This window comes from Schistocerca americana, chromosome 1 (assembly GCF_021461395.2).
Source record: "Schistocerca americana isolate TAMUIC-IGC-003095 chromosome 1, iqSchAmer2.1, whole genome shotgun sequence".
In the NCBI taxonomy this organism is placed as follows: Eukaryota; Metazoa; Arthropoda; class Insecta; order Orthoptera; family Acrididae; genus Schistocerca; species Schistocerca americana.
In genome coordinates, this window is record NC_060119.1 from 856657901 (window position 1) to 856680152 (window position 22252).

At 43.9% G+C, this 22252-nt stretch overlaps 1 protein-coding gene across 2 annotated transcripts in view; it reads right to left on the reverse strand.

Moving 5' to 3' along the window:
• Nucleotides 1–22252, reverse strand: part of LOC124546839 (beta-glucuronidase-like) — a 375007-nt gene that overhangs the window by 57869 nt on the left and 294886 nt on the right. For both annotated transcript variants that reach the window (XM_047125067.1, XM_047125068.1), the window contains exons 4-7: nt 20419–20585; nt 11316–11461; nt 3494–3687; nt 865–1011 (exon numbers count right to left, since the gene is read on the reverse strand). In XM_047125067.1, the coding sequence (XP_046981023.1) occupies nt 865–1011; nt 3494–3687; nt 11316–11461; nt 20419–20585 (654 nt within the window). The remainder of the gene's footprint in view (nt 1–864; nt 1012–3493; nt 3688–11315; nt 11462–20418; nt 20586–22252) is intronic.

Sequence of the window (22252 nt, forward strand, 5' to 3'; positions counted from 1 at the left end):
TATTCAAAACGACGGTGTAATGTTTCTCTGTTCTTTGTTGGTATGCAGTCAGTTTGCACGAGCACACTGAGTGAATGGATCAATGTTCTTTAATTAAATCCTGGGGCAAGATAGGTGGATGAATGTTTTTAATTAAATCATGGGAGGAGGTAGGCGATCAATCTTTTTTGATTAAATCGTAGAAGAAGGTTGGTGGATCAATGTTTATTAATATATTGCATGTGCAGCTCTATTATCAATAAACATGGACCTACTTGCCTTCTCTAATGATTTAATTAAAAAACCTTTGATCTGCTTACTCAGTGCACTCATGCAGATTGATTGTGGAATCATTTAACCACCACATGTGATACATTTTTGTGTCTCTGCAATGAATCCATGACACATGCACCAACGTCAGTCCCTTTTTAGCTCTTGCTGTCACAATCAAAATATTTCTCTTAAAACTCACTAATACACTATAAAACAGCAAACAAGACAATGGTTTCAATTTTGGAGCTAGAAATACATTGCCTCTCTTCTCACCTCTCATTGTTTATGTCAAAGAATCATCCCATTGGCTACATGAAATAGACACATTGCCAACCTATGAGCAGTAAACAGGCACTGGCATGACTGCCACTGATTCTAATCTAGACTTTAGCCGAGTTTTCCATTAAATAACATATAGCTTTTAGCTGAAGTTCACTATATACTGTAAACAGTTCCATGTCTGATACTGAAGCCATTAACATATCTAACAGGCTGTTAATTTTTAATCAGTAAACTTGGAAAATCATGGGATTAGACTATCTGCAGTTCTAAATTTCTCTAATAAATGTTCTTAGAATCAACTATTTTCTTTGAATTTGGCTGCAGACTCACATCAGAATCCTCATGTCTTCCAAACCCTCTGAGATATACAGGCTTGTCATTGATAAGAAGCGAAGTGTTGTCCCACCTCAGTCGACGTATTCCCACAGGGAGTCTGTAAACGTCTTCTGTGCCCAGATCTACTGATGTCACATTCACCTGTGGGGGAAAAGATAAATGTAATGCAATCTTGTGAGTTCTCTTTGCTAACAAAATATAAAATGCTGATCACACATAAACACATTTAAATCACAGTTTAACAATTCTCCCTCACCCATCCTCCAGTGTACCAACATCAGTGTACAACATTAATGCACAGAAATCTGTGTGACTATTATCAAGAATCAGGTATTAATCTAGATAAATGGCCACCACCAAACTGCGACCAAAAGCCAACTATGCTAACAACTTATGGACCATCACAGAAAATTGTAGTCATTAGTGGATGCTTCGCAAGCTATTTTGAAATGTACAGGTGGAAACTCTCCCTACAATATATACTTCATTTTTGCAAGCCTCTAGTCTCAAAAATATTTCCCACTGTCCCATACTTCCATATGGCCTATACCCCATCTCCAGTTATGACCATATACACTCTTGTCCCCATACTATCCACAAACTTCACTTATTACTTTTTTGTACATTTCCAGAGCACCTGTAGCTTCCTCTTTCCTATTACTCCAGATCCTTTAGAAACACTACATGTGACTGAATGAGTAATTAATCATTTTGTCCCTAAACTATTTTCTCAGTTTCCTATATTGGTCTCCTGCTTAGGCACCAGCTCCTTCCTCTCTCTCTCTCTCTCTCTCTCTCTCTCTCTCTGTGTGTGTGTGTGTGTGTGTGTGTGTGTGTGTGTGTGTGTGTGTGTGTGTGTGTGTAAAGATTGCATGTCATAATCAACAGAAAAAAAATCACTCGTGAAGACAAAGAAAATGAAGAAAAATATAAAATACAGCAAATATTGCAAATCTACTTCTTTACACACAAAGAAACTTTCAGAGAAAAATATGATTGAAACTAATTTATCCTGCTGGTCAAGCTATGCCTTATTTTAGACCAGTTTATTAAATCAAGAAATGACAATACTGCAAATAACAAACAATAATTTTGAAGTAATATCCTTCTTCATGGCAGTATGCATTCTTGTTGCAGTATTATGAAGTTCCAAATTAAGACAAGTACTATATCCACATTTTTAAAAGTCGTATGGTGAAGAAACCACTTCACAATTTCACAAATCTTTGCCATGTCATATGTTAAGTATTAGGGTCACTCCAAAAGAAATGCACACTATTTTTGTAAAAATACAGTTTTCATTCTGCATGTGTGAAAGTTTTACAGTGTGTAGATACATTCTTCCCTCTTATTTTCAGACTTAGTTCAACCTGTGCCTGTGAGTGGCACCGTCACAGCATGTCTTCAAGATGGCTGCTACACTTGACGTTTGTCAGAAGCAGTGTGTGTCATAGAATTCCTGTGCTGTGAAAACGAGACATTGGAAAACATCCACAATATGTTGGAAAAGGTGTATGGAGATGCTGCTGTCGATATCAATAGAGTTAGTCGGTGGGCAAGCAGGTTAGGTGATGAAAGCGGGCATGGCAATATTGAGGACTGTCCTCGCAGTGGCAGGCCTCGTACTGCACACACTCCAGACAATGTGCAGAGAGTTAACGAATTGGTGACTGCTGACAGACTCATCACAGTGAACGAATTGTCACGCTATGTTGGGATAGGGGAAGCAACTGTTCACAGAATACTGAAAGTGTTGGCGTTAAAAAAGGTTTGTACCATGTTGACAGTGGCTCACAAAGAAACAAGAAAAACGGTATGCAGTGAACTTTTGGAACAGTACGAGAATGGTGGAGATAAATTTCTTGGAAGAATTGTGATAGGTGATGAAACATGGCTCCATCATTTTTCACCAGAGACGAAGAGGAAATCAATGGAATGGCATCACGCACATTCACCCAAGAAAAAAAATTCAAAACCACACCTTCTGCTGGAAAAGTTATGGCTACGGTGTTTTTTGATTCCAAAGGACTCTTGCTTGTGGACATCATGCCAAGTGGAACCACCATAAATTATGATGCATATGTGACGACACTGAAGAAACTTCAAGCTCGACTGAGTCATGTTCGACCACATCGGCATAAGCAGGATGTTTTGCTGTTGCACGACAATGCACAGCCACATGTCAGTCAAAATACCATGGAAGCAATCACAAAACTCGGATGGACAACACTGAAACACCCGCCTTACAGTCCTGACCTGGCTCCATGTGACTATCATCTCTTTGGGAAACTGAAAGACTCTCTTCGTGGAACTAGGTTTGAAGATGACTCCCTTGTGCACACTGCCAAACAGTGGCTCCAATAGGTTGGTCCAGAATTTTACCATGCGGGTATACAGGCGCTGGTTCCAAGATGGTGTAAGGCAGTTGAGAAGGATGGAAATTATGTGGAGAAATGAAAATATTGTTCTTAAAGGATGTATCTGCACACTGTAAAACTTTCAAACATGTAGAATAAAAGATGTATTTAAAAAAAATAGTGTGCATTTCTTTTGGAGTGACCCTCGTAGATACACACAATGCAATCATTCTACAGTTAGTATTGTGACAGGCTTTGACATTTACCTTCAAAGTATACAAGTACCCAGGATTAGTGTTCATTAAATATGGCCACCAAGCATTTGCATTGATCACTGTCAGCTCTCCTGAGAAACCTGTTCCTGTAGCAACTACAGATCCATTGGCATCCAGTAGTTCAACCTCACATTGTGGTGTAACTGTCAACTGGCCACCAGTAACAACAGTATAGTTCACAGCACCTATTAACACAGCACAAAAAATTAAGCTGAAAAGCATGTCAGTGACTGAAAATAAGTAATACAACAAAAAAAATCCTGGGTAAAATGGAAACAGTGGTATCAACAATTCACAATACAGCAATGAAGTTCAACAACAGCCACAAATAAGGTCTTCATTGCTGTAGCTCAGCTGTCAGAATTTATACAAGCTGTGCTAAACATGTACTGTTACTCTGCCTAAGTTTTCCCCCATTTGTGTTGCGTCATAGGCCCTATGGGGCATCACATTTTAATCTTTGCTGAAATACATCTTGAAAAATGCACAACCTATGAGAAAGTGTATCAAATGAAACTTGTTGAAGATAAATGGGTTCAAAAGACAGTCATATTAGTACCAGCCTAGATGGTGCTTTGATTGGTAAAAATGAGATGTTTATTTTTTAAAAAGGAAACTTCACTTTTTATTGAGTATTATTATTCTACGGCAAAAACTAAATAACTTTTGTTTGAAATTTGTTTTCATTGCCCTGCTAAATGGTGATGTTATTGTTGAAAATAAGCTAAACTTAATTTTTAATGGGAACCCCCCTTTAACTGCTGTATAAGATATATATGTATAAAAACAAACTTTTGTAAAACTGTATCTGTTAAAATACTGGTCACTGGAATTAACCTTGCCCAATTTAACCACAAGAAGTTCAAAAAAGTGTATTTCATGCATCATGACCGCTTGACATTTCATGCATCATGACTGCTTGACAATATTTATTTTTTCTGGTTCTTAAGATAGCTTATGCTTCTATGTAGACTCAAAGAGGACTCCTGTATAAAGAAGGGAGAGATGGTGGTGGGCAGGGTATAAGGAGATTGGAGAGGAAGACTGACTGATTGATTGATTGATTCATTTCTTTATTAATCTGAGAAACAATTTAAATTTTATGGGTTTCACAATTCAAGTCATTGAACAATTAACAGCCAATATTTGACAATGAACGAGAGAGAGGGAAATGGGGGGAGGGGAGGGGGCTGTTTGTGTGTGAACTGAATGCAAGCATTATTTCTGACTTACAGTTATTGACACTTTTTTATGACTGTCTGCTGTTCAACACCAGTTTCATTTGGTGGGTAGTTCACTTTTTGTCGCACTTCATACCTATATTTTGTTCTAACACTTCAAAAATATGAACCATGAACGAATGGAATTAAGACTTTCATGATTGGTTGTCTTAATTGTTGATGAACTATTTTACTCTCTGTGGGTTAGTCAGATACGTAAATTTCTCTCGATTGTTTCACAAGTGTCTTCATAATCTGTGTGAGATACAAACTGCACGTTCAAGCCATATGGAAGGATGCATTAAATAAGACAGTTAGACTTACTGCATGTGGTAATGGGTAATGGTGGTAAAAACTTTTATCATATTCTACTTCCATCATTTTAATTTAGCCTCAGGAAGTGGTGTGAGCAGTTATGTAAGTTACTCCTCAGTACTTGTGGCCAGCTACCCCATGCTATTACGCTGAGCTAGGGGCACCACCACAGTATTGCTGAGCGAGGGACACCAACTTTCTGCGACATGGCAGCCAATGGGAGGACCGGGTGCCATCACATGAGATACGCAAGAGGGTTTGCGAGGTAGCAGCCACGACAGCAGGCCACTCTCTTGCCTCTTGCCTCTTGCCTGCCAGTTTCCTTACCCTCAGGACATGTCCACCAGTCCATTCTATAGAGAGCAAAATTCTGTTTCCAGACCATGTGTGGTTCACTCTGCAGCTTTAGCCAGTTTCTGCGAATGTTGTACCCCTTAGTGGATGTTATTGGAAATGATACCCACATTCCTCTGAATCCTAGCATTTTTCATTTTACATGCGGGATATCTGCCTGAGCACCTGATACCATCCTGATCATGTGCATCATCACAGGTTGTATAAAAACAATTCCACAACAAAGGTACACTTTCTCATCACCATTTCTCCTCCAAACCACAAGTGTGATATTGCTGCAGTACAGAATAGAAGACCGGTTCAAAAGGACAAATCTCATACATTGCCACTTGGTTGCCAGCATTTTTGTGTGAGACACATTAGAAACAGTTTTTATAAAAACTTCTATTCATCATTAGTCTGTGATGCCATAGTCTGCATTCGAGCTGTGGAACACACATTGGGCAATATCAGTAATGTGAATGCCACCATTACCATCAGAACATGAACAGCCATGGCACATATCAAAATCGCCAGAAGGATGTGTGCTTGTGATGACAGATCCAAGGACAGCCTGAGAAGATCGAGTATCTCTATGTATTCAACTGGCTGTCACTGTGTTGAAGATAAGATCATCACAGTTAAAATAAACTAACGATTACAACTGGAAATTCTGTGAGTGGGCCTGTTTACCGAGTAAACAACATTTCTGTGAGTAGTTTAATCTGGTGGTGTTTACTAATTTTTTGCTTCAGTTTTGTTTTGTGTAATTTAATCTAGTGATGTTTGTTATTGGTTTTTATACTGTTCTGCCTTCTATTCTTCCTTATGGTGATTTTTAAGCAACTCTCAGTCCTTATTTTAGTGTAACAAGTATCCAAAACATGATACTAAACTTTGTGCATGTTCATGGTGTGAATAATGAAGACTTACGTAACACTAAACTGACAATGTTAACATATCTTGCAGTAGAACTATATTTCTATGAGAAATACTTTACTCCTTATTGTAATAATAACACTGAGAAATCCAGCACAAATTACATGCAGCTGAAGTAATAAAATGATTGCTATTCTCTCTACCAGTACTACACTAAGGTACTAGAAGAACACACTGATTGTATTTAATGTGCTGTTCAACTGTATTGCTTGTTACCTCTTCTGACCGAAACTGTCCCTGCTTTAATTAATCCTTTCTGATATCTTCTACATCATAATTACATTTGGTTTAGCCTTCTTCAAGTCTTTATTCTTTCATTCACAAAACTCCATCCAAAGGTCCTGGTATGCATCTCAGTGCCAGCTGACCGCCATGTCACCCTCTGTTAATGGTGTCATTGGAAGCGGTGTCGAGGGACATGTGATCAGAACACCGCTTTCATGACTGTTGTCAGTTTTTATGACCTGGAGCTTCAACTAATCAGTTGGCATCATGAGGCCGAGTGTACCGTCCTTCGGTCCTCCCACCAAGGAAAAATCCTGGAAGTTCCAGTAACTGAACCTAGAACATCAGCTTAGCAGTCTTCCACAGTGACCACTCAACTACAGAGGCAGACATTCTTTCATTCAGTTTAGTAAATTATACACTGTTTATCTGGTATCCTCCATTCTTTTGTCCAAGCTAGGAATACTCTCACTACACACTCTTCAGTGTGCTCTAGTCATCATTCATTATTTTGTAATGGTAGTATGGAATAACATCTGCCACCTTATATCATGTATTTTTTTGCACTCCATGTTGTTGTTGTTGTTGTTGTTGTGATGGTGGTGGTCTTCAGTCCAGAGACTGGTTTGATGAAGCTCTCCATGCTACTCTATCCTGTGCAACCCTCTTCATCTCTGAATAACTATTGCAACCTATATCCTTCAGAATCTGCTTAGTGTATTCATCTCTTGGCCTCCTTCTATAGTTTTTAACCTCCACACTACCCTCCAGTACTAAATTGGTGATCCCTTGATGCCTCAGAACATGACCTATCAACCGATCCCTTCATCTAGTCGAGTTGTGCCACAGATTTCTCTTCTCCCCAATTCTATTCAGTAACCCCTCATTAGTTATGTGTTCTACCCATCTAATCTTCTGCATTCTTCTGTGGTACCACATTTTGAAAGCTTCTGTTCTCTTCTTCTGTTCTCTTATTGTCCACATTTCACTTCTATACATGGCTACACTTCATACAAATACATTCAGGAAACGCTTCCTGACACTCAAATCTATACTCGATGTTAACAGATTTCTCTTCTTCAGAAACACTTTCCTTGCCATAACCGCCGCGCGGGATTAGCCGAGCGGTCTAAGGCGGTGCAGTCATGGATGTGCGGCTGGTCCCGGCAGAGGTTCGGGTCCTCCCACGGGCATGGGTGTGTGTGTTTGTCCTTAAGATAATTTAGGTTAAGTAGTGAGTAAGCTTAGGGACTGATGACCTTAGCAGTTAAGTCCCATAAGATTTCACAACATTTTCTTGCCATAGCCAGTCTACATTTTACATCCTCCGTACTTCGACAATCATCAGTTATTTTGCTTCCCAAATAGTAAAATTTTTTTACTACATTAAGTGTCTCATTTCTAATCTAATTCCCTCAGCATCACCTGATGTAATTTGACCACATTCCATTATCCTCATTTTGCTTTTGTTGATGTTCATCTTATATACTCCTTTCAAGACACTGTCCATTCTGTTCAGCTGCTCTTCCAGGTACTTTGCTCTCTCTGACATAATTACAATGTTGCCGGCAAACCTCAAAGTTTTTATTTCTTCTCCATGGATTAATTCCTATTCCAAATTTTCCTTGTTTCCTTTACTGCTTGCTCAATATACAGATTGAATAACATCAGGGATAGACTACAAACCTGTCTCACGCCCTTCTCAACCACTGCTTCCCTTTTGTGGCCCTCAACTCTTATAACTGCCATCGGGTTTCTGTACAAGTTGTAAATTGCCTTTCGCTCCCTGTATATTACCCCTGTCATCTTTAGAATTTGAAAGAGAGTATTCCAGTCAACATTGTCAAAAGTTTTCTCTAAGTCTGCAAATGCTAGAAATGTAGGTTTGCCTTTCCTTAACCTATCCTGTAATTCAAGTCATAGGCTCAGTATTGTCTCGCGTCTCCCAACATTTCTACGGAATCGAAACTGATCTTTCCCAAAGTTGGCTCCTACCAGTTTTTTCACTCATCTGTAAAGAATTCGTGTTAGCATTTTGCAACCATGGCTTATTAAACTGATAGTTTGGTAGTTTTCACACCTGTCAGCACTTGCTTTCTTTGGAATTATTATGTTCTTGAAGTCACTGAGTATTTCACCTATCTCATACATCCTGCTGACCAGGTGGTAGAGTTTTTTCAGGGCTGGTCTCCCAAGGCTATCAGTAGTTCTAATAGAATGTTGTCTACTCCCAGGATCTTGCTTCTACCCAGGTCTTTCAGTACTCTGTCAAACTCATCATGCAGTATCATATCTCCCATTTCATCTTCATCTACGTCCTCTTCCACTCCCATAGTATTGCCCTCCAGTACATCGGCCTTGTCTAAACCATCTGCGTACTCCTTCCACCTTTCTGCTTTCCTTCTTTGCTTAGAACTGGTTTTCCATCTGAGCTCTTGATATTCATACAAGTGCTTCTCTTTTCTCCAAAGGTATCTCTAATTTTCCTGTGGACAGTATCTATCTTATCCCTAGTGATATATGCCTCTACATACTTACATTTGCCCTCTAGCCATCCCTGATTAGCCATTTTGCACTTCCTGTCAGTCTCATTTCTGAGATGTTTGTATTCCTTTTTGTCTGCTTCATTTACTACATTTTTATATTTTCTCCATTCATCAATTAAATTCAGTATCTTTTCTGTTACCCAGGGAGTATCTATTAGTCCTCATCTTTTTGCCTACTTGATCCTCTGCTGCCTTCACTGTTTCATCTCTCAAAGCTACGCATTCTTCTTCTACAATATTACTTTCCGCCATCTTGTCAGACATTCCCTAATGCTCTCTCTGAAACTGTCTACAGCCTCTGGTTCCTTCAGTTTATCCAGGTCCCATTTCCTTAAATTACTACCTTTTTGCAGTTTCTTCAGTTTTAATCTACAATCTATAACCAATAAATTGTGGTCAGAGTCCACATCTGCTCTTGTAAATGTCTTAAAATTTAAAAACTGATTCCTAAATCTATGTCTTACCATTATATAATCTGCCTGAAATCTTCCAATGTTTCCAGGCCTCTTCCATGTATACAACCTTCTTTTATGATTCTTAAACCAAGTGTTAGCTATGATTAAGTCATGTTCTGTACAAAATTCTACAAGGCAGCTTCCTCGTTTATTCCTTACTCCCAGTCCATATATACACTCCTGGAAATGGAAAGAAGAACACATTGACACCGGTGTGTCAGACCCACCAATCTTGCTCCGGACACTGCGAGAGGGCTGTACAAGCAATGATCACACGCACGGCACAGCGGACACACCAGGAACCGCGGTGTTGGCCGTCGAATGGCGCTAGCTGCGCAGCATTTGTGCACCGCCGCCGTCAGTGTCAGCCAGTTTGCCGTGGCATACGGAGCTCCATCGCAGTCTTTAACACTGGTAGCATGGCGCGACAGCGTGGACGTGAACTGTATGTGCAGTTGACGGACTTTGAGCGAGGGCGTATAGTGGGCATGCGGGAGGCCGGGTGGACGTACCGCCGAATTGCTCAACACGTGGGGCGTGAGGTCTCCACAGTACATCGATGTTGTCGCCAGTGGTCGGCGGAAGGTGCACGTGCCCGTCGACCTGGGACCGGACCGCAGCGACGCACGGATGCACGCCAAGACCGTAGGATCCTACGCAGTGCCGTAGGGGACCGCACCGCCACTTCCCAGCAAATTAGGGACACTGTTGCTCCTGGGGTATCGGCGAGGACCATTTGCAACCGTCTCCATGAAGCTGGGCTGCGGTCCCGCACACCGTTAGGCCGTCTTCCGCTCACGCCCCAACATCGTGCAGCCCGCCTCCAGTGGTGTCGCGACAGGCGTGAATGGAGGGACGAATGGAGACGTGTCGTCTTCAGCGATGAGAGTCGCTTCTGCCTTGGTGCCAATGATGGTCGTATGCGTGTTTGGCGCCGTGCAGGTGAGCGCCACAATCAGGACTGCATACGACCGAGGCACACAGGGCCAACACCCGGCATCATGGTGTGGGGAGCGATCTCCTACACTGGCCGTACACCGCTGGTGATCGTCGAGGGGACACTGAATAGTGCATGGTACATCCAAACCGTCATCGAATCCATCGTTCTACCATTCCTAGACCGGCAAGGGAACTTGCTGTTCCAACAGGACAATGCACGTCCGCATGTATGCCGTGCCACCCAACGTGCTCTAGAAGGTGTAAGTCAACTACCCTGGCCAGCAAGATCTCCGGATCTTTCCCCCATTGAGCATGTTTGGGACTGGATGAAGCGTCGTCTCACGCGGTCTGCACGTCCAGCACGAACGCTGGTCCAACTGAGGCGCCAGGTGGAAATGGCATGGCAAGCCGTTCCACAGGACTACATCCAGCATCTCTACGATCGTCTCCATGGGAGAATAGCAGCCTGCATAGCTGCGAAAGGTGGATATACACTGTACTAGTGCCGACATTGTGCATGCTCTGTTGCCTGTGTCTATGTGCCTGTGGTTCTGTCAGTGTGATCATGTGATGTATCTGACCCCAGGAATGTGTCAATAAAGTTTCCCCTTCCTGGGACAATGAATTCACGGTGTTCTTATTTCAATTTCCAGGAGTGTACATACTACTTCTCCATTCCATGTACATGTTTAAAATTTTCAGTTTTCTTTAGGCTCTTTGTGAATAAAATTGGGAAAAACTTACTGTTGCTTTCTTAAAAAAATACCATACATTAATGTGCCAGTAGTTTCACAGAATAGTCTTTTTGTGAGCAGAATCAATGTTAAACCTAAAAACATACCAGTTCCATCAGCTGAATAGTCTGTAGTGATAGTGATGTCATCTATGTAGACTTCTGGTGTTGTGTAGAGGACAACAGAGCGATGAATGCCAGCGTAATTGAAGAAGTCGAATGTGAATGTCAAGTATGTGATGTTACCATTTCCCCTGCACAGGAATAATATTTGTATTCCAAGCATTATTCACAGCTTCAGCATTTCACCTGAACAATTTGGAAAGCAGCACTCCACTGTTTTAATGTATAATACTACATTATTGTCTAATCAGGGATACGATTAATAAATTAACATAGGCCTAACATATGATTAGCAATTTCAAGTTTCTTTATGATTTAACTTAATTACAATGATTAGCATTTATAATTCATGAGTCTCAGAGCTACAAGAGACAGCTGTTACTAGTATTACAATGCTCCTGTGTAGACAGTACAGCACAGGAAGCTTTTTCTTGGCAGTTCTTCAGATAGGTTAAAGCTAGGGAAGAACTCATTGAAGCCTTGTCTTTTGTTTTGAAACTGACTTGTGGATTATGGCATGCTATCTGTAACTAGATTGAACATCTGTGCAAAGTGGTGAAAAATAAAAAAAAAAAAAAAAACTGGAGATCAGTAGATAGGATGGATCTATTTAGACGTCAGTATTTAGCACCAATACAAAACACTTGGCCACATGTCTGAGTATAGAAAATATGGTAAATCAAAATAAATGTAAGTGAAAATGGTGGGTTCCATTTAGAAGGAATTCTGCTTGTTAGAATTTAACAATTGTCATTCTGTCATCGCGATGCATAGACTACTTAATCAGCGATGCTATCAAGCATTTCTAAATACCACCAACATTCATAGATGATCTCAGTAGTCTGAAGAAAAATATATCAGCTGACTACTTGTAGGGGCTACCAGTGCAAAACATTGAAAGACTTCACCTTCCCTTTCACTGTAATGCACAGAAATCGGCATACTAAACAAAAAATGAGCTACAAATGCCACAAACAATGGTTTGATGTGTTCTCAAAAGGAAACTGAAAATGAAACTGTGGCATCTCTGATGCGAAGCGACAGTTCTTTGCTTATGCTCTTTGGCTTTGTCTTCAGACTTTGTTCTCACTCCTTCTTCGACATCCATTTTCTGTATTCACTCTGTTCAGTGCTGAAACAAATATTCATTCTGACTCTAAAAGTGTGTTATTATAGTTCTACAAAACGTAAAACCCACAGTGGTGTGTTTGGAAATTATTTTGTGTTTATTTTCATCATTAACGAACTTCGTGTGCCAGTCCACATTGTCTTCGGAACAATGGATCTACCAGTGTTGTTTCATGGTAGTGCCACGCACCCTTTTAACTGTGCTTGCATTTATACAAGTGTTCCTAATGGACAATTGGCTAAAAGTGAACAATGACCTGGCCCCTGCCATGCCAGCAGCCACTTAACTATTATCGGCCCAACATGGCCACTGTCAGATGCTACTATGCAGCGATGCCTGTCGCCCCGACATGGCACACCGCTTAATGACATTGGACATTGTGATGTGAAGGACGTTGTGTTTCACCCTCCATTTAAGCAGTCGCCTTCTATTTGGTTTGATGTGCAGACGCAGTTTGAGAACTATACTTCGACATTCACTTGCACGGGGTTGCACATTCTTATATGCCTAACGCCAGTGCACTCCCCCCCCCCCCCCCCCCCTGCACCGCTGTCTCGACACCACCGGTCATCTCAGCCACGCCAGTTTCCGCGACGATCGCTCCGTGGCCACACCACAATCACCTTCCGCCCACCCTCGTAATGACACCAGCCGTTTGTACGGGGCAGGCTTCCGCATCAGCCCCCCCTTGGCTGCTTCGCAATCTCCTTCCGCCCACTGTTGCAATGGCACCAGCCATTACACTCGTGCCGTGTCCACCTCCAGGCCTGCAGTTGGAACACATTGTGCTGTTGGCTACACCAGCTCATTCCACATTGTGTGCTGCTTGCGGCCGCTCCACCACGCAGACCTTGGGTGGCGCACCATTCACCGCTACTGCACTCCTGGTGTTGGGGGCCCCCTTCACTGCTGACACAGATCTTCACCTACCAGTGCTACATCAACATGTGTTACCCGGCAGATTTCCTAAGCTGCCTGACTTTCAGAAGGACAACCCCAGGACTTGGTTCGCACTAGGGCACCATCTACTGGATATTCATGGAATTTCGGACAATACTTACCGAACACCTTTCTCGCTCTCTGGCAGAGGCTATCCACCACATCATCCATGACGGGCACCTCGATGACCGCACACCTTTGCAGCTTTGGCGGCACATTTTTGCATTAATTGATGATCAAACACTACCAGACATGGTGTTTTGGACTTTGTGGTCGGTCACACTGCCATTGGACCTGCAACTTCACCTGTTATCTCATTCCGTATGCGTACGGAACGATTTGAAGTGGAATGATCATATAAAACTAATTGTTGGTAAGGCGGGTACCAGGTTGAGATTCATTGGGAGAGTGCTTAGAAAATGTAGTTCCATGCGGCTTTTCGCGGATGATGCTGTAGTATACAGAGAAGTTGCTGCATTAGAAAATTGTAGCGAAATACAGGAAGATCTGCAGCGGATAGGCACTTGGTGCAGGGAGTGGCAACTGACCCTTAACATAGACAAATGTAATGTATTGCGAATACATAGAAAGAAGGATCCTTTATTGTATGATTATATGATAGCGGAACAAACACTGGTAGCAGTTACTTCTGTAAAATATCTGGGAGTATGCGTACGGAACGATTTGAAGTGGAATGATCATATAAAACTAATTGTTGGTAAGGCGGGTACCAGGTTGAGATTCATTGGGAGAGTGCTTAGAAAATGTAGTCCATCAACAAAGGAGGTGGCTTACAAAACGCTCGTTCGACCTATACTTGAGTATTGCTCATCAGTGTGGGATCCGTACCAGGTCGGGTTGACGGAGGAGATAGAGAAGATCCAAAGAAGAGCGGCGCGTTTCGTCACTGGGTTATTTGGTAACCGTGATAGCGTTACGGAGATGTTTAATAAACTCAAGTGGCAGACTCTGCAAGAGAGGCGCTCTGCATCGCGGTGTAGCTTGCTCGCCAGGTTTCGAGAGGGTGCGTTTCTGGATGAGGTATCGAATATATTGCTTCCCCCTACTTATACTTCCCGAGGAGATCACGAATGTAAAATTAGAGAGATTAGAGCGCGCACGGAGGCTTTCAGACAGTCATTCTTCCCGCGAACCATACGCGACTGGAACAGGAAAGGGAGGTAATGACAGTGGCACGTAAAGTGCCCTCCGCCACACACCGTTGGGTGGCTTGCGGAGTATCAATGTAGATGTAGATGTAGATCTCGTGGTTCACCTATGCATGACCGATTGGGCCTACATGATCATTCGTCACCGACGCCGACTGTCACAGACAACATCCCCGACACCCCAGTTGGCATGCTCTGCCAACAGAGACCAGTGCGCTCCCATCAGCACCTCCTACAGTGCCTTTGCTCTGTCTCGCTCCTGTATCGAGCTACACCTTTCCTGCTGCCTGTTCCACGTGGATGCAGTTGGACCTACAGGACACACCAGCCCCCGCTTCGTGGGATCCTTCGCATCTCGCTGCCATCGCGCCATGCCCTTAGCAGCACCTTAGCTGCAACCTAGCGGCCTACAGGAGGCACTGCCTGCAGCCCTCGACAGCTGCCAACCTCGCCCAAGCAGCAACCTGATCAGCTTCCTGCCCCGACGCAGTCAGCTGCACTGTGCTGGTTGCATGCTGCTTGTGGGCACACCGCTCGCAATTGTGCGCCTTCCGCCTTTCCCAACTGAGACCAGTGGGCACACTTAGGCACCATGTCCCGCCACGATTCTTCACAGCACCTACCGTCCGATGCCGCACTACTTACTTCAGCAGTGCAATGCCTCTACGTCACTGACTTGTCATCAGGCACTTGCTTCCTCATCGACAGTGGCACTGACATCAGCGTTATCCCAGTCAAGCTTGTGGGCAACACACTTTCTCCTGCTAACCTTGATTTGATCGCTGCAAATCACTCTCCTATCACAGTCCTGAGCTCCATTAAGATGTTGCTTCATCTATCACTGAGTGCGACACTTCCTTGGACATTCCACATCGCCAACCTGGTCGAACCTGTGCTTGGGTTAGACTTTCTACACCATTGCTAACTTTCGCCAGACCTGCAGGCCGCTACGCTCCATCACGCACCAGGTTCTGCCGTTCCGTGCTCGAATGAACTCGACACATGTCTGCTCTCCACCTTGTTGGCCACGCCTTCCACATGTGCTTCTCTGCTTGAAGATATTGCGACTCGCCTCTCTAATTTATCGGACGTCCGCAAGCAGATCGACAGACTACACACTCATAACATGGAGTTATCCTCCCGCATTGCTACCACCTCTGCTGAATTGGCTCATGCATGAATTTCCTTACACTGCCTCTCTGCAGAGTCGCTCCTATCAATGGAGCCTCCCTCTCCTACAGTGCCTTTGCTCTGCCTCGCTCCTGTATCGAGCTACACCTTTCCTGCTGCCTGTTCCATGTGGATGCAGTTGGACCTACAGGACACACCAGCCCCCGCTTTGTGAGATCCTTCGCATCTCGCGGCCATCGCGCCATGCCCATCGTCGCCATCTCCCACTGAGGCCTGCTCACATCACTCCAGCCCGGCTCGGACGTCCATGTCCTCACTTCGCAGGATCGCTCACTTTCCGTGGCTACCGCACCGTGTGCTCAGCCGTCGCCTATTGCCAACACTTCGTATACGCCATCCCGGCACTCCGAGGTCAGTCAACCTGCGCCGCTCGTGTGCCCCCTCTCGCCCCACCACACATGCCTCCCTTCGTGGGTCTCAGCAATCAGCAACGGTACTGGTCACTGAATCTACATGATGGATGGCCTGCCCATACGTCACAAAGCTCGACGTCTTAATGCTTCAAAATGGCTACAAGCGAGTATGGTTTCTGTTCAAGTAAAGTCTGTGGGGTTCCTCCCAGAGCCACCCCCCGTCACTCCCTGCCGGTCTGCCTCTGCCGACGCCTCACCCGCTGACACTGCCGCCATGGTCCCCATCGACTTGCCACTGCCTGTGTAGCTGTCCGATGCGCAGGACCCTGACGACGCACTGAGATTCACACTTCGCACGCCGGATGCCACCTCTGTCTGCCACATTGGCACGAGGACTTTGTTGTGGATGTGTGCTAGCTCCGCCCCACCATTCTCTGCACTGCCAGGGAGGGGGGTCTTTGGCGTCTCTGACACAAGGCGACAGTTCTTTGCTTATGCTCTTTGGTTTTGTATTCAGTCTTTGTTCTCTCGCACCATGTTCGACATCTATTTTCTGTATTGGATCTGTTCAGTGCCAAAATAAATGTTCATTCTGACTCTAAACGTGTGTTATTATGGTTCTACGCCATTTAAAACTCACAAAACTATATGTAGGTACAATAGAAACAGGAAGAATTCGTAAAATACCTGAAGTATGCTATCTTCGGCGAAGCCCTGTCGTAATAAACATTAGCTGTACATTTGATTTTTAGTGGCTATCAACCTCCCACACAAATGACCATGTTAACAACCACGATATTCGAATATAGGGTACAGAAAAGCCTTTGTGGGTAACTGCATTTTAACGAGATTCACCTAAAGTTAATGTGTTATATGAGAAACAGGAATGAATATCAAGAGCTCAGATGGGAACCCAGTTCTAAGCAAAGAAGGGAAATCAGAAAGGAGTATATAGAGTGTCTATACAAGGGCGTATGGAAATGGAAAAGGATGCAGATGAAGATGAAATGGGAGATATGATATTGCGTGAAGAGTTTGACAGAGCACTGAAAGACCTAAGTCGAAACAAGGCCCCGGGAGTAGACAACATTCCATTAGAACTACTGACAGCCTTGGGAGAGCCAGTCCTGACAAAACTCTACCATCTGGTGAGCAAAATATATGAGACAGGCAAAATACCCTCAGACTTCAAGAAGAATATAATAATTCCAATCCCAAAGAAAGCAGGTGCTGACAGATGTGAAAATTACCGAACTATCAGTTTAATATGTCACGGATGCAAAATACTAACGCGAATTCTTTACAGACGAATGGAAAAACTGGTAGAAGCCAACCTCGGGGAAGATCTTTTTGGATTCCGTAGAAATATTGGAACACATGAGGCAATACTGACCCTACGACTTATCTTAGAAGCTAGATTAAGGAAAGGCAAAACTACGTTTCTAGCATTTGTAGACTTAGAGAAAGCTTTTGACAGTGTTGACTGGAATACTCTCTTTCAAATTCTGAAGGTGGCAGGGGTAAAATACAGGGAGCGAAAGGCTATTCACAATTTGTACAGAAACCAGATGGCAGTTATAAGAGTCGAGGGACACGAAAGGGAAACAGTGGTTGGGAAGGGAGTGAGACAGGGTTGTAGCCTGTCCCCGATGTTATTCAATCTGTATATTGAGCAAGCAGTAAAGGAAATAAAAGAAAAATTCTGAGTATGTATTAAAACCCATGGAGAAGAAATAAAAACTTTGACTTTCGCCGATGACATCGTAATTCTGTCTAGACAGCAAAGGACCTGGAAGAGCAGTTGAATGGAATGGACAGTGTCTTGAAAGGAGGTTATAAGATAAACTTCAACAAAAGCAAAACGAGGCTAATGGTATGTAGTCGAATTAAGTCGGGTGATGCTGAGGGAATTAGATTAGGAAATGAGATACTTAAAGTAGTGAAGGAGTTTTGCAATTTGGGGAGCAAAATAACTGATGGTCGAAGTAGAGAGGATATCAAATGTAGACTGGCAGTGGCAAGGAAAGCGTTTCTGAAGAAGAGAAATTTGTTAACATCGAGTATAGATTTAAGTGTCAGGAAGTCGTTTCTGAAAATATTTGTATGGAGCTTAGCCATGTACGAAAGTGAAACATGGACGATAACTAGTTTGGACAAGAAGAGAGTAGAAGCTTTCGAAATGTGGTGCTACAGAAGAATGCCTAGTTTAGATGGGTAGATCATATAACTAATGAGGAGGTATTGAATAGAATTGGGGAGAAGAGTTTGTGGCACAACTTGACAAGAAGAAGGGATCGGTAGGTAAGACATGTTCTGAGGCATCAAGGGATCACCAATTTAGTATTGGAGGGCAGCGTGGAGGGTAAAAATCGTAAAGGGAGACCAAGAGATGAATACACTAAACAGGTTCAGAAGGATGTAGGTTGAAGTAAGTAGCGGTAGATGAAGAAGCTTGCACAGGATAGAGTAGCATGGAGAGCTGCATCAAGCCAGTCTCACAAGGGGAGGCCGCCAATTGTGAAATTCAGATTCGATTCATACTGCGCATAATAAAAGCTCATGGCCAGAGGTGTAATGTGGCAAAGCACCAAGATGCACTTCTCAGCCGTTGTCGAGAAAATCGACAGTTAAAAGAAACCGTTGCGATGAAATACTCTCTTCGATTAATAACTATCTACAGCGTTGTGGTGCAGCGGTAAGCGCTCGATTACGTAATCCGAAAGTCGCCGGTTCGAATCTCGCGCCATGCAAAAATTTTTTTTTTAGTATTTGTTTTTTGTAATTCATATATATATATGTTTGTTTTTTGTAAAAAAAAAAAAAAGTTTGCATGTCGCGAGATTCGAATCGGCGACCTTCGGATTACGAACCCGTGTTGTTGAAAGTCGTTTGTCGTGGAAAAACTGGCGACTTCGAACATCATTATGTTTTCCGCAAACAAAGTTGTATTTCACAAATGTTATTAATTGTCTTCATAATGTTAACCACGTATAGCTAACGGAAGACGTAGAAACGATATTCCGAAACGAATACGTATAGCGTAAGTCAAACGTTCGAATTAGAATAGAAACCCCACGAACACAAATCTGCTGTGGCAGGTATGAAATATAAACTCCGTTACTCGCTCGTTAGACTTGAAGGACAGATGTTGAATGGGCCGAAACGAGCCGCCGCATAACAGCGTAGTTGCCTGCTAACTTCGAAAGAAGGTAGATGCGGTCCCTAGTGCAACTTATAACATCGTCGAAAATCAGTGCGGACGGGAGAGCTTTGGTACACCCTGTTAAACAAACGGAAAAATGGAGGCGGTACAATTGGAGAGCGATCCGCCGTCACCAACATGCGTAAGCAATTCATATATATATATATATATATATATATATATATATATATTTGAATTACAAAAAACTAATAATAAAAAAAAAAAGTTGAATGACGCGTGATTCGATCCGGCGACCTTCGGATTGCGAACCCGAACGCTTACCGCTGCGCTACAACGCTATAGGAAATTGTTGGCCGTAGACAGTATTTCACCGCAACGTTTTCTTTTAACTGCCGATTTTCTCGACAACGGCTGAGAAGTGCATCTTGGTGCTTTGCCACATTACACCTCTGGCCATGAGCTTTTATTATGCGCAGTATGAATCGAATCTGAATTTCACAATTGGCGGTCTCCCCTTGTCAGGACTGAAGACCACAACAACACATGAGGCATCGGTACAAAAGTGTATGGTCCATTTTTGTTCACTGAGCTAATGTTTCAACAAACATTTACCTAGATACAGACACCATCAGTTGCAACTTTGAGAAGATGGGGCACCCCCACATTGGGATATTGAGTTTCTCACATTTTTAATTCAATATCTTTTAAACCGTTGGATCCCTTTTACTGGACATGACGCAGTGTTCTGCTCTTGGTCAACTAGATCCATAGATTTCACTTTATAGGAATATATGAAAGATCTTGTGTATGTGTCTCCTTTGCCGGCAACATGTGGATTATCGTTCAGAAAAGTATGTGGGCACAGTGAGTTATATAAAACACTTACAATGTAAGTAAAAAACTGGTCTGTCTTTTACATTTTCTGTAATTTTCATCGATGTAACGCTACGCATTAAATAGTTGTAGCCGTTTGTAACTGCCGTATCCATTTCTAATTGCCCATTATAAAGATGTGAAAAACGTGAAACTGTGAGGCTGTGTTATTAACGTGACGTGCAAGGAGTAATAAAATCGTTCAAAGAATGTAGGCAGTACATTTCCTATAACACTGAAGTAAATGGACAAAACAGGAAAAGAACGTTACGTTTGCATTTGCTCCAGCGATCCTTGTGGTATGGTGGTGCTGCTCAGAGTGTTGTTGACGGCGACGGTAATTCTGTTGCTCTCACCGTATATGAGGTAAGAGGTGACGTCGGCCTGGAAGGGCAGATGGCCAATCTCGTGCGTCATCACGCTGTAGCCGTTCAGCCACTGCAAGTCAGAAATACGTGTGTCACAGTCAGCCGGATGCAGTCTCAAATAAAAGCAGGCGCATTTAACGTAGAGTACGTTTGTGTGAGTGAGCATAATGTACTGCGCTTGTTCTCAACACTAAACCGGGCTGGTCACGTGATTTTGGAATGATGCTGCTTGTTTATAATGCGTGGTAGTAGCGCAACTTGGAAATTACACCTTATTTTATATACGTTTCTGCCCGTTTAAGTTTTAGTAACAGCTGTGGTGCAGTATTGTAAAGAGAAGAATCTACACTCCTGGAAATGGAAAAAAGAACACATTGACACCGGCGTGTCAGACCCACCATACTTGCTCCGGACACTGCGAGAGGGCTGTACAAGCAATGATCACACGCACGGCACAGCGGACACACCAGGAACCGCGGTGTTGGCCGTCGAATGGCGCTAGCTGCGCAGCATTTGTGCACCGCCGCCGTCAGTGTCAGCCAGTTTGCCGTGGCATACGGAGCTCCATCGCAGTCTTTAACACTGGTAGCATGCCGCGACAGCGTGGACGTGAACCGTATGTGCAGTTGACGGACTTTGAGCGAGGGCGTATAGTGGGCATGCGGGAGGCCGGGTGGACGTACCGCCGAATTGCTCAACACGTGGGTCGTGAGGTCTCCACAGTACATCGATGTTGTCGCCAGTGGTCGGCGGAAGATGCACGTGCCCGTCGACCTGGGACCGGACCGCAGCGACGCACGGATGCACGCCAAGACCGTAGGATCCTACGCAGTGCCGTAGGGGACCGCACCGCCACTTCCCAGCAAATTAGGGACACTGTTGCTCCTGGGGTATCGACGAGGACCATTCGCAACCGTCTCCATGAAGCTGGGCTACGGTCCCGCACACCGTTAGGCCGTCTTCCGCTCACGCCCCAACATCGTGCAGCCCGCCTCCAGTGGTGTCGCGACAGGCGTGAATGGAGGGGCGAATGGAGACGTGTCGTCTTCAGCAATGAGAGTCGCTTCTGCCTTGGTGCCAATGATGGTCGTATGCGTGTTTGGCGCCGTGCAGGTGAGCGCCACAATCAGGACTGCACACGACCGAGGCACACAGGGCCAACACCCGGCATCATGGTGTGGGGAGCGATCTCCTACACTGGCCGTACACCACTGGTGATCGTCGAGGGGACACTGAATAGTGCACGGTACATCCAAACCATCATCGAACCCATCGTTCTACCATTCCTAGACCGGCAAGGGAACTTGCTGTTCCAACAGGACAATGCACGTCCGCATGTATCCCGTGCCACCCAACGTGCTCTAGAAGGTGTAAGTCAACTACCCTGGCCAGCAAGATCTCCGGATCTGTCCCCCATTGAGCATGTTTGGGACTGGATGAAGCGTCGTCTCACGCGGTCTGCACGTCCAGCACGAACGCTGGTCCAACTGAGGCGCCAGGTGGAAATGGCATGGCAAGCCGTTCCACAGGACTACATCCAGCATCTCTACGATCGTCTCCATGGGAGAATAGCAGCCTGCATTGCTGCGAAAGGTGGATATACACTGTACTAGTGCCGACATTGTGCATGCTCTGTTGCCTGTGTCTATGTGCCTGTGGTTCTGTCAGTGTGATCATGTGATGTATCTGACCCCAGGAATGTGTCAATAAAGTTTCCCCTTCCTGGGACAATGAATT